The sequence below is a fragment of the Leuciscus leuciscus genome (genome assembly GCF_965113295.1).
Source record: "Leuciscus leuciscus genome assembly, chromosome: 12".
NCBI classification, from domain to species: Eukaryota; Metazoa; Chordata; class Actinopteri; order Cypriniformes; family Leuciscidae; genus Leuciscus; species Leuciscus leuciscus.
The window spans coordinates 21,184,448-21,197,260 of NC_138736.1; the positions used below are offsets into that span (position 1 = coordinate 21,184,448).

General features: G+C 41.5%; 2 protein-coding genes across 9 annotated transcripts in view; one reads left to right on the forward strand and one right to left on the reverse strand.

The window, feature by feature from the left end:
• thrb (thyroid hormone receptor beta) overlaps positions 1-12,813 on the reverse strand; it is a 284,472-nt gene that overhangs the window by 20,217 nt on the left and 251,442 nt on the right. The window lies entirely within an intron of this gene.
• LOC309510683 (uncharacterized protein) lies at positions 6,692-10,288 on the forward strand (the record flags this gene model as incomplete). The annotated part of the gene is made up of 3 exons (XM_082185556.1): positions 6,692-6,804; positions 7,835-8,335; positions 8,366-10,288. 3 exons carry the CDS (start codon positions 6,692-6,694, stop codon positions 8,667-8,669), a joined length of 918 nt encoding a protein of 305 aa, XP_082041682.1. The 3' UTR covers positions 8,670-10,288.

The following is a 12,813-nucleotide window of genomic DNA, read 5'->3' on the forward strand; positions in this document are numbered from 1 at the left end:
TCTGTATATTACCACAGAAGATAGAAGATCATTTATTTTGAAATGTGGTGAGTTATGAAGTATACTGGACTGGACCAGACCACTGTGCACTTGTCATTCAAGTGCATTTACATACATATTAACATATTCTTTAACATATTCTGTTATAATTTTAACTGCAATACAAATGTAACTTCTATATAACTTGAAACACATTCAAATTATATTAAGATGGAGTATAAAAAAGAAGTCTACAATACAATTTTTTTTCACTCTCCCAAGCTTCAATCGAGAGACTGTAGCATCAGTATAAGTACTGCTGTCTCTATAATAGCTTCGGGAACACACAATAAAACAGTGCACAATATCAAATGAACTCTGAGGTGGAAACTGGGTTATGACGCTGAGAGTTAAGACAGCCAAAGTGACCAGCAGGTAACAGCTGTTTTTAGCAAAGGCTCCTGAGGCAAAGCCCCTCTACAACAGAGCCTGATACCAGTTTAACTTTTTGATGAGGTGACTGTCTCACATAAGCTTAATCTTTACAAGGATTTCATAAAGACTTTAACCGGAAAAAACAACATTCAGATACATTAGCAAACATCTGAACAATCTGGCGGTGCTTGAAAACAAAGCAGAACCTCCAAATTGGGTTGCGGAATATCATTATTTAGAAATATTTATATATTTTCAGTATGCAATTTATAATATACAAAAGATATCTATACAAAATACATTGAGGAAAATATAAAAAAAATATTTTATTCAGGTTAGAAATCCTGAAAAGCACCAATGCTTTAATGAAATGCTTAATCAATATATTTTGTTTTTTAGACTAACAGGGCAGACACAAATGGTTAAACTGCTCTGGATCTTGATAGGTAAATTGTATTAAACATCTAGCATTCCAGATTAGAGCCAGTGCCCTTTCACAGCCCTTTGCCACTTTGGGCATTTTCACCTAATTGCATATAGTCATTATCCAATTGTAAAGGATTTTATGCCCAGTAATTAAAAATATCCATGACTGTACCAATACCTTGAAGCACACACATAAAGTTACTTTGGTCTGCAGTTGCAGGTTATCATAACATGAAACAGGAAACTCATTCTAAAAAAGTTAATGAAAAAAAAAGAAAAGATGAACTTACCAAGATTAACACTCCTAGATTCAAAGAAGTAAAGTACTCCCGCAATCTTAACCGTAGCCTCCTCAAAACCTCAAAAACCTCAAAGATGATTGATCCATCATAGACCACTGGAGATCCTAAAAATACCCAGTAATCAAGAACATGAGAACTTGACTTGATATGTTTTCGAAAACACCTCCATAACCCTACCAGCACTCTCTCTCGGTCTCAGCACATGGATCGTTGGCTTATGTAGGAAGTGTGTGTTCAGTTTGGCAGGTCTGCGTGATTATGCACCTACTAGCGAGTTTTCAACCAATTTATTCCCTCCTGGATCAATCACTTGAGGTCCTGGGGTTCAAGGCTGGTCATGTACAGTTTTCAGATGGTGGCCCTCATAGCACTGGGGATAGGGCCTGGGTTGACATGGCTTCCTGAGCCAGATGTCCCCAGCGTTACCTGAGCAGTGAGCTTCGCTGAGGCCACCTTAGACACACAGCCAGGGTGACCTGAGGGAAAGACCAAAACAATACCGTCTCATCCCTAGAAGACTCCCCAACCTCACCAATGACTCTCAACAACACAAAGACAAAAGACCCACAGCGAGGGACTCATAATGACTCAATGTGTTTTTCAAGAGAATCAAGCCCGCAATACCTACAAGCTGTCACTGGCTAGCCTTGGCAGAGGCCTTGATCAATACTATTAGTGATCTAGACATAACTGATCAATATGGTTCTGATCTAGACATAATTTAGCAACTGCTTAGAGTAAATCAAGGGCACTGATCAATTAACTAATCATCTTAATTTCGTAATCTGCAGCAAATGAAGACCAGCGTCAGGTTAGGACTGCTGATAGAATATTTTCATTCAGCCTACTGGAAAAAGAAGACTGGTAATAAGAAAAAAATAAGAAAAAGCTACAAGAAAGTAACTTGTGTTGCCACATACTGCACATACAGTTCCTAAACACATCAGGCTGCAAAATGATGCTGCCTTATAAATGATCTTAATTTACGCTAAATCACCCAGAAGGTAATGCCAATGTGACAAGCTAAACTTAGTAATTTCTCATTCATATAATTTAATTAATACTGTCAGGTGTGAATACAAATATTTGAAGTTCCATGTAAATACAAAAAAATATATATTTTGCCATATATATTTGTGTGATATTTATTGTTAAAGCTTATTATAGTATCACTTAGCAACATGTATTTATACTACAGGCTTCCAATTCCTATCCAGAGTATGTTTATTGTAAGACTCTTTTTAATTGTCAGCTGCTTTCAGTTATATTATTGGTTACAAAAACACTTGATTATGCTTATATCATTATAATTCATTATCTTTATCATAAGCATAATGAGCACATATAGTTTTACAGTTAACTGCACTTAGCAGACAGACGTGAATTACAATGGATAACACACCAATGCTCCGGCAGACGATTGCTCTTATAAGAGAGCAAGACGCGCAAACCATCAGTCCTAAAGAAGTCTGTGGCAGTATATGACACCGCTCTCTACATCTCAATTGTATCCACAAGCTTTGCATGGCCAGCATCTCCTAAATATCTTCTCTAATGAGCTTTATAGAGGCAATCAAATTTTCCAACCAAACAAATATATAGTTTATGATCCACTAATTGTGCGATTTAGACCAGTTTCAACCAGATTGTGTCTTTCCCAAACGATATGTACCTGCAACTACAGCTATGTGTCACATATTTTTAAGCTTCCTCTCAAAACAATACTTTGTCAATGAGGCGATGATACTTACAAACACAGGGTTTAGAAAAAAATTGAAAATGACACTAACTGTCAAAATGGTTGTCACCCCTGCTTTAATTCCTAACCCTTAAGACAAACAGGGCTGTGAATAGGGCAGGATGGAGGATTAAGAGGTTAATTAGAGGGTCAGAAGTAATCTCTATCTCACAGGATCAATAGAACGCTAACCAGATGCAGATATGTGAACAAGAACCGAGCTGGATTGATGAGACATGTGACAGCATCTGGGATCTGGCATCTTGCAATAAGAGTCAAAATGTGTTTATAAGCATTTCCAAGTCAAGTCACATTAATTTATATAGAGCTTTATACAATACAGATAGTTTCAAAACAGCTTTAATAACAGTTAATGTTACAAAATCCATCAATTATGAAACAACTTCAGCTGTAAAGCAGCTCTACAGAAGACAATATTCCATTATTTTAGTAATTATATGAATAAAAAATATTACTGAATTTGAATTGTCTTTTAAAAAGGGCAGTAACCACCAAAGACACTGAGGGGGACAAGTCCCCCCTCCCCCTCAATAATTAGAAATGGCAAAATTGTCCCACCCGGCATTTTATATTTTTGATGGCGCTCTGCTGCACTCCATTATGCAGCATTCTGTTTGTTGTTATGATGACAAACAGTTTAAAAAGTTACATGTAAGGCTGGTCGATGTCAGTGGCCTAACAGCGCTCGTCATTGTCAAAATGATTGAGACGACCAATCAGATTAAAGAAGGTGGGGCTTATTGTTCACTGAAGACTATTGAAGTTGAGTGCGAATTCCAACGTGACACTTTAGTTTATACAGGGAAAGAATGCGTGGTAAGATGCAAGTAGCTAAACATTTAATATTTGACAACTGTTTTACGATAGATATATATGTTCAATGACCCACAGTAATATACAGTTACTTTTTTTACAGTTACAATTACTTAACATCTAGGCTATTAGAGCTAGAACTTCTTTCATCGTTCTTATTTCTTTTCTTTATTCCCTTAAATCCCTTTTAATCCTTTAATTATTTGATTTCTTTAAATAAAGTCACCTTTATTTATATAGCACTTTATACAATACAGATTGTTTCAAAGCAGCTTTACAGTGATAACAGGAAAATTATTCAATTATGCAAACAATTAATTTCGTCTCTTTGGCAGTTAAACTAAAATAGTGTCATTGTTCAGCTGAAGTGTTGATTTTATTTTATTTAGAATAAAATTCAAAAGATTTTATTGGTCATGTGAATCACAGTACCGATTGCCTACACCAAACACTGATCCCTAAACATACCTGTCATTGTAACCTTAACCAATGAAATTAGCTGCAGGGAGGGATTTCCACTTAACTGGTTTGCGCCAAGTGGGTTTTTTTTTTTTTTTTTTTTTTTTACAGAATACGGGAGAAATACGGGAAAATATTTAAACGGGATGATAGCGGGATAGCAAGGTAAAATACGGGAGAATCCCGCGAAAAACGGGAGGATTGACAGGTATGTATTTATCCTGTTGTGACTTAGTCTTCCCGGTTCGCGGGCAGTTGTAATGGCGTACGCTAGATAAAGAGGCACATGGACTCAGCTCCTGGTTGTTTATTACTTATCACAAACATGGTGTCAGAAGTGAACACTAGATCCTGAACATGGCTTTAAACAGCATTCCTGCCCCTGAGGGCATGCGGATGTCAGGGGACATATCCAAAAATTGGGACATTTTCAGAGCGGAATTCGAGGACTATGAACTAGCTACAGGGCTTATTGAGAAGCCCAAAGAGGTGAGAGCGGCCGCGCTGCGGCGATTAATGGGTAATGAATGTCGGCATATCTACCGTCATAATATTGTGTTGAGCGAGGAACAAACGAAGGACCCGAAAGCCATATTGGATGCGTTGGGGGACTACTTCAAGCCTGCGAAAAATGTGATCTACGAAAGGTATATGTTCGGTTGTTGCAAGCAGAAGGTGGACGAGCCTATAGACAGTTTTCTCACGAGGCTGCGGGAACAAGCATCAACCTGTGAATACAGGGAGCTCAAAGATGGAATGATTCGTGATAGTCTTGTCCTGGGCATTGACAATGAGAACACCAGGCGGCGCTTGTTGCGTGAACGTCAGCTGACTTTGTCACAGTCTGTCGAAATATGCCGACTGGCAGAAGCGACGGAACAACGTGTAAAAGCTATCAACAACACAGTCAGTGACACTGTGAATATGGCACAAGCACAAAGGCTGAAACGTAGAGATGGTGAAGTGATTAACGAGCAAATGCTCAGAACTGTGAACTGCAAAGTATTGTGGGGGTGGTCACAAGAAAGGCAGAGATCAGTGTCCCGCATATGGAAAGACTTGTCGATCATGTGGTGTATTGAATCATTTCGCTAAGGTTTGTAGAGCCCGTCAGAGAGCCGACAGGTCCGACAGAGTGAATGTAATGATGGATGATGGTCAGGATGAGCAAGGGCCCTACAGCGAGGGTCGACTTTTTGTGGCTGAGGAATGCATTGACACAGTAAAGTCCCCAGGTCCAAGATGGTTCGTTAACCTGACGCTTAATAAAAGAAGCCTGTTAGCTAGAAACGGGAGCAACTTGTAACATTATGAGCCGTATAATCAAAGAGAAACTGGACCCAGAAAGGCCCCTGCATCCGAGCACAACAAGACTCAAAATATATTCGGGTGCCACAATGCTTCCCTGGGGCGATTTCACACAGAATGCACTGTAAAGAGCACCAAACACAAGCTAGTTTTTGAAGTGGTCAAAGCCGGTCAAGAGCCATTACTCTCAGGTGACACGTGAGCGGCTGGGACTCATGACATTTACCATCCCAGAAGAACTTCATAGACTGATTGCATACTTCGACATGCTTTTCACAAAGCAACAGTTAACTGACAATTTCAAGGACGTGTTTAATGACCCAGTCGAGTCAGTCCCAGGAGAGGTCCGCTTTGTGCTCGACAGCAGCATGTCGCCTGTGCAATGCGCGCCACGGAACGTGCCAGTGGCCTTGAAAGCCAGAGTAAAAGAACAGCTGGATAAGTACATGAGAGACGGACACATCACAAATGTCATGGAACCCACACCATGGATCAGTAACATGGTAGTCATAGCCAAGTCAGACAAAGTAAGAATATGCATAGACCCAAAACACCTTAATCAAGCACTGCAAAGATCACACTACCACATGCCAACACTGGAAGACGTTCTGTATAAGCTACCCAAAGCACGTCTGTTCACGCTGGTGGACGTTTGCGATGCCTTTCTACACTGCAAACTGGATAATGAAAGCAGCTTAATGACAACTTTCTGGACACCATGGGGGCAGATGAGATGGTGTAAACTGCCCTTCGGCATCTCCATAGCACCAGAAATCTATCAGCGTAAGCAACACAAGCTGTTGATGGGACTCCGAGGCATAGAGCCCATAGCGGATGACATACTGGTTGTTGGCTGTGGTGACTTGGACGCAGAGGCCGAGTTAGATCACGACAAACACTTCCCATGACAAACAGTTTGCTTTACCCCAAGGTGGTCAAAGGAGTTCCGGAGAAACTCAGGTGGAAAAGGTGGATGGCGAAATTCCATTACGATGCGAGAGCCAGAAGACCTCCCAGAGCTTAATGTCGGCGAACACATCAGAATGAAACCACTGCCTGGAGACCGCACGGGACGGTGGCGGAGAGGCCAGTGTCTGGGGAAAGTGAATCCGCGGTCTTATGTGGTGGATGTGGATGGCACATTATACAGGCACAACCGTGTGGATTTGCGTAGGGCTGAGCGGAACGGTTTAATCACCAAGAGGCAGGGATGAAGGAGAGCAGTCAGGGCTCGGTGGCCAGCGACGATGAAACAGCAATCAGAAAGGGCGACACATCGGACAGCACAGAATGTGTGCCAGAGCAAGTTCAAGAACGGAGGCTGTCAGTGCCTAACAGACCTTCCCAGCGTGAATCCCTGATCATTACGCGCAGCGGCCGTCAGTCACGTCCACCACAGAGACTTGACTTGTGAATATTCCTTAGTGTCATATACAGACTAGCGCATCAGTAATGCAGTTCAGTTTTAGAAATGCACAGCATAAGTTGAGCTAGTAAACTTTGAGTTCATATTCGGGGTTGGGGTTCTAAGGGAAGTGTGGCAACGCTGTAAAGAAAGGGAGATGTTACAGTGAAATACCATATATGGTATGTATCCTGTTGTGACGTTGTTGGTCCCGGTTCGCGGGCAGTTGTAATGGCGTACGCTAAATAAAGAGGCACATGGACTCAGCTCCTAGTTGTTTATTACTTATCACAAACAGAAACAGCCAATGGACATTGGCGAGTGAGATTTGCATCGTGAACGACGCCCCGTGCTGCGGGTATATAGGAAGCGTGCAGAAAGACACTCTCTTTCTCTTGCTTTCGCTTCGGAGCCGAGCGTTTCTGTACTGATTCGAGATCGATCACAAGTTAAGTATGGAGTACCACAAGGATCAGAACTAGAACCATTTCTTTTTACCCTGTACATCCTACTCTTGGGAGATATCATCAACTAATCATGGGATTAGTTTTCACTGTTATGCTGATGATACTCAGCTCTATTTCCCTTTGCATCCTGACGAAACTTACCAATTCACAAAATTAACGGAATGCATAGCTGATAAAAAATTTGGATGACTAGTAATTTCCTACTACTTAATTCTGAAAAAACAGAGTTTCTAATTATTGGGCAAAAAACCTCTGCACGTACTAATCTAAAATACTGTCTAACAATTGATGGCTGCTCTGTCAAGTCTTCGTCTTCAGTCAGGAACCTGGGTGTGCTCTTTGATACCAATCTTTCATTTGAAAGCCATGTTTCTAGAATCTGTAAAACTGCATTCCTCCATCTTAAAAGTATATCTAAATTACGACATATGCTTTCAATGAAAAATGCGGAACAGTTAAATAATGCATTCATGACCTCAAGGCTAGATTATTGTAATGCTGGACCGGAGGCAGTCCCAGAGTCTATCCTGACTCCGCCCGCGCTCCTTGCCCTGCAGGCTTCGCCCGTGCTCCTTGCCCTTCCTGCGCTGCCCTTGATGCCCGTCAAGCCTGGGTTTCTTCACGTCAAGCCTGGGTTTCTTCACGTCATGCCTGTCATGCCAGAGAATCTTCACGTCATGCCTGTCATGCCAGAGAATCTTCACGTCATGCCTGTCAAGCCAGAGAATCTTCACGTCAGACCTGAGTTCCTTCACATCATGCTTGTCAAGGCTGAGTTTCTTCACGTCATGCCAGAGTTTCTTCACGTCAGGTCTGCTGACCCAGAGTTTCTTCTTGTCAGACCTGAGTTCCTTCACGTCATGCCTGTCAAGCCTGAGTTTCTTCACGTCAGGTCTACTGAGCCAGAGCTTCTTCACGTCAGACCTGCTGAGTTAGAGGCCGTGCACGTCATGCCTGCCCAGCCAGAGCTTCTTCACGTCAGGTCGGCCGAGCCAGAGCTTTTTCACATCAGGCCTGCCGAGCCAGAGACTGTTCCTGCCTGTGTCTTCAGACAACATGGCCGAATCCACGCCTGTGTCTTCGGACAAGATGGTCGACTCCACGCCTGTGTCTTCGGACAAGATGGCCATCTCTACATCTGTGTCTACGCCTGTGTCTTCAGACAAGATGGCCGACTTCACGCCTGTGTCTTCGGACAAGATGGCCGTCTCTATGCCTGTGTCTTCAGACAAGAGGGTCGTGTCTACACCTGTGTCAACGCATGTGTCTTTAGACAAGATGGCCAACTCTACACCTGTATCTCCCGTCATGCCTGAACCCCTGAACCCCATCTACCCCTGAACTGTCTGGTCCGCATCTACCCCTGAACTGTCTGGTCCGCCCTGGACGCCTGATCAGCCTGCTCCGCCCTGGATGCCTGCCAAGCCTACTTCGCCCTGGACGCCTGCTCAGCCTGCTCCGCCCCGGACGCCTGCTTGGTCAGTCCCTCCAGCAGCGCCATGGCCCTCCGCCGGGACTCCAGATGTGACGGAGCCCGCCTGGTCTGTTCCCCCAGCTCCGCCCTGGCTGCCTGCTCTGCCTTCGTCTCCAGTTCCCCTTCATTGACCCCCCGATCCTCCATTACACTCCCTCCTAGGCTGTTTTTTTTTTTTTTTTTTACACTTTTGGAGCATCTGGAATCTGCTCCTTAGAGGGGAGGTAATGTCACAGTTACCAGCTGGTGTGCCCAGGTTGACTAGCAGAGGGCACTCCTTCTCTGACCTTTGCCACTCAGCCATGAACTTCAGTTCCCATAATCCTTTTCCTGGACTCATCACTATTTATTGCATTCACCTGTGTGTCGTTACATTGTTTGTCTCACCCCTATTTTATACCATGTTCTCTCTGCCATTTCTGATTGAGGTTTTGTAATTGTCACACGGCATTCCTGAGCACTCTACCTTGTCTTTTGTTCTTTTGTGGATTGTTTGCAAGTGTTTTTGACTCTTTGCCTGGCATGACTACGATTCTGGATTTTCCAATAAAGCTGCGCTTGGATCTCACCTAGTCTCAGAGCTATCCGTGACAGTTAGTTTAAATCTAGACTAAAAACACATCTCTTAACCTGGCATACACATAGAACATTATACATTTCTATGATTCAAATCAGTTAAATAATTATTAGGCATAAACTAGGTCAGCCGGAACCGGGAACACTTCCTGTAACACCTGATGTACTCGTTACATCATAAGAACAATGGCATCTACACTAATGTTAGTCTTTCTGTTTATTCCGAGGTTTACTGTAATCAGCTGGATCCGGGCCGTATCCAGATCAGATGGTGGACCTGCGCCTATACAAGACCACAACGCATGATGTAGTCAGCCGGATCTGGGCCGTATCCAGATCAGATGGTGGACCTGCGTGTAGACACGGCCACAACGCATCCCTGAAGTGTCAGCAGAGATTGTGTCAACTGAGACACTCCCCTGGGAAGGCGTCATCGGCACTGATCCTCAACAAACCCATCTCCATACCGACTTGATGACTCTGACCTTCAACCAGATGGAATTGGATAGATATTCAGAATGTTCCAATCCAATCTGACTTCTGACCTGTAATGCTGCCTGAATCATAATCATACACTGTTTGTTCGTTGGCCAGAGGAGAACTGGCCCCCCGACTGAGCCTGGTTTCTCCCAATGTTTTTTTTCTCCATTATTCCACATGGAGTTTTGGTTCCTTGCCACTACTGCTTTTTGTGCATTTTTCCCATTTGTCACCTTTGGCTTTTGGTTTGCTTAGGTGGGGACATTTAATATTCAGCAATATTATTGATCTGTCTGCATTAACACCATTATTTGAGAACTGAACTAAGCTGGATGATGACATCACTGTTTTCTCCAGAGCGGCTATAATATAAATGAAATGAATTAATAACTTTTTACAACCAAAATGAACAATCACTGAACTTAAGCATTTATTTTTTATTTTTTTTAAAAACAAACTTTGTTGCATTATTTTCCTGTTATAACTGTAAAGCTGCTTTAAAACAATTTGTATTGTAAAAAGAGCTATATAAATAAAGGTGACTTTCATCTCTGCTTTCATCTCGAGTGTGGTCTTCAGAACCCTGAAGAGTTTCCTGTGTTGGTGTGACAACACTGTTGTGGTCAGTGATGATTGTCTTCGAGAGAATCTCTGCAAGAGCCCTTCTCTGCATGCTGTGCAGACAATCTTCTCCTGTGCACTTCAGCACAAAAGAGTGTCTTTTTCAAGATGTCATTCTACCTGTGCGTTTCTGGATCCGGTCGTTTCCTGGCCCCGGTTGATACTCACAATCACTGCCTCTCGTGTCTGGGTCATAAGCATGCTGAGGTAGCGTTCGTGGATGAGTCATTCTGAGTCAAATTGTTGATCTATGTACACATGCAGACTGACAGGAAAGACACATTTGAGTGTTCGGGTTAGAGAGATTTCACCAAATCTCTCTTGATCCATTACGTCTGGCTAATGTTAAAAAAAGTACCTATTTAGTAATGAAATTAAAGGATTAAACACGCAAAACCCTCGTTAAGGACATCAGTTTCCATCAACACACAAATACAAATTTGACATCATCAAAGGAAGCTAAAACAAATTATTCTGAATTAGATTATACTTGAGTCATCATGAGCTGGAAGGAATGGCTGATTCCGAGAATTTTTGTAACCAAACACAGATCTCATCTTTGGCCAAACCAACCCAAAATCAGAACACATGAACAACACACTACTAAAATGTTACAGCAAATTGTCCAAGGTAAATATGACTTTCCTGTTCTGCACTTCATGCGTCATGAAATTTATCCTGATTACATCAACATTAAAACATGTTACACGTCTGACAGATTGAATGACTTGTACACAGAACAGACTGGCATGGGCAGAAGCATTTCATACTGATGTCTCACTAAAGCAGGTTCAGCACCATATGGCTCATCTGATGCAACAAAAGATTGGAAAAGATGCTGAATGAGGGAGAATTAGCAGTTTTCAGATGTAAAAAAACTGATGCCCTTGTTTTTCAAAACATTGGTTGTCAAGACTTTGACTACTATTATGCCTCTTTGTGTTCAGATGCTAATCCATTGGATCTGTTACCACAACTTAAATAAATGCATGGTTGCAAGTCAAATTTTCTAATTTATTGATCTCGTCAAACCTTTTAAGTTTCAAACATTATTTTGTGTAGTTCTGTTGACATAATAATGCTGATAATTTCATTAACTTAATATTGTGTGTAATTTAAACTCAAATTTCTTGTAGTAACTTAATGAAATTGTCTTGATAAATTTGGAAGTTAAACAGTAGATTACTAGTTCCAGCATCCTTTGCATAGGACTAGATAAGTAGAATAAATGTTGAAATTAAGTGTCATTTTATTTGTTGTTGTTGTTTTTTTAAGTGAAGGGAAAGACCTGTTAGTGTTGTTATAAATGTAATGACATTTAAAATAATTTATGTAATGTTGAAGTTTTTGTGTTTACCATTGTGCTAAAGAGTACAGTAGATACATGAAGGTGAACACTACATTGACTCCATAAGCAATGACTGAGCTAATGCCAGTGCCAAGTAGTTTCTTACTTATTCATTAAATTCACATGCTAAGACAACTGTGGATTTTCACTGAAATCGATAAGATTAATTGGTTCCAGGGATACAACCCAAAAAGTTGGAGCAAAAATTGTGTTTTTTACAAATGATTAAGTTCCTCTAGATCAATGTAATATGGAGATAAAACAATTTAATTAGAAGTTGTCAAAACTCAAAAGGGTGGCAATCTGTTTTTTGTTGCTGTTGAGCCACCACATATTTTTAAGTGTGAAGAGCACTATAGTTAAATGTAAAAACCTGCATCTTGTCCACTAGCCACCCACAATCTAATGTAAACAGGCACTAACAGTGATGGTTTAGCTCTATTGAAGAACATTTTAAATGAACAGTCATTGTCATTCGTGTTCAAGTTTTTAACCCTCAGTAAAAGTAACAGTAATAGTAATGCTTTCCTTTGTAAATAACACTAATGAGAAAAAGTGTGCTGGTTTATTTCTTTCCATTGACATAATGGAGTCTACAGCAGTTACACACATGATCACCACACATTAACCTTAACATCGTCTGATGCTTTTCACTATGGCACAAACAAACTAAACAAAAATACAAAGGCCGTTATCACACTCAAGCGGGAGGATTTGTCACTCTCAATTAGAGTTGGTTAGAAGGAAGCGCTTCTCTGAGGCTCTGTCCTGAGGGGCCCATCATGCAACAGATGGCCGGCAAACACCTTCATGATATCATACACATCACGCTCATAATCACAAGGCTGCTTTCAAAGACCGAAGGCTTATACACACACTTGGAGAACGGTCTGCACTCTTAGCGGCTGATCGATATACTTAGTAACTAAGAAGACCTTCAGAGATAAAACCCTGATTTACA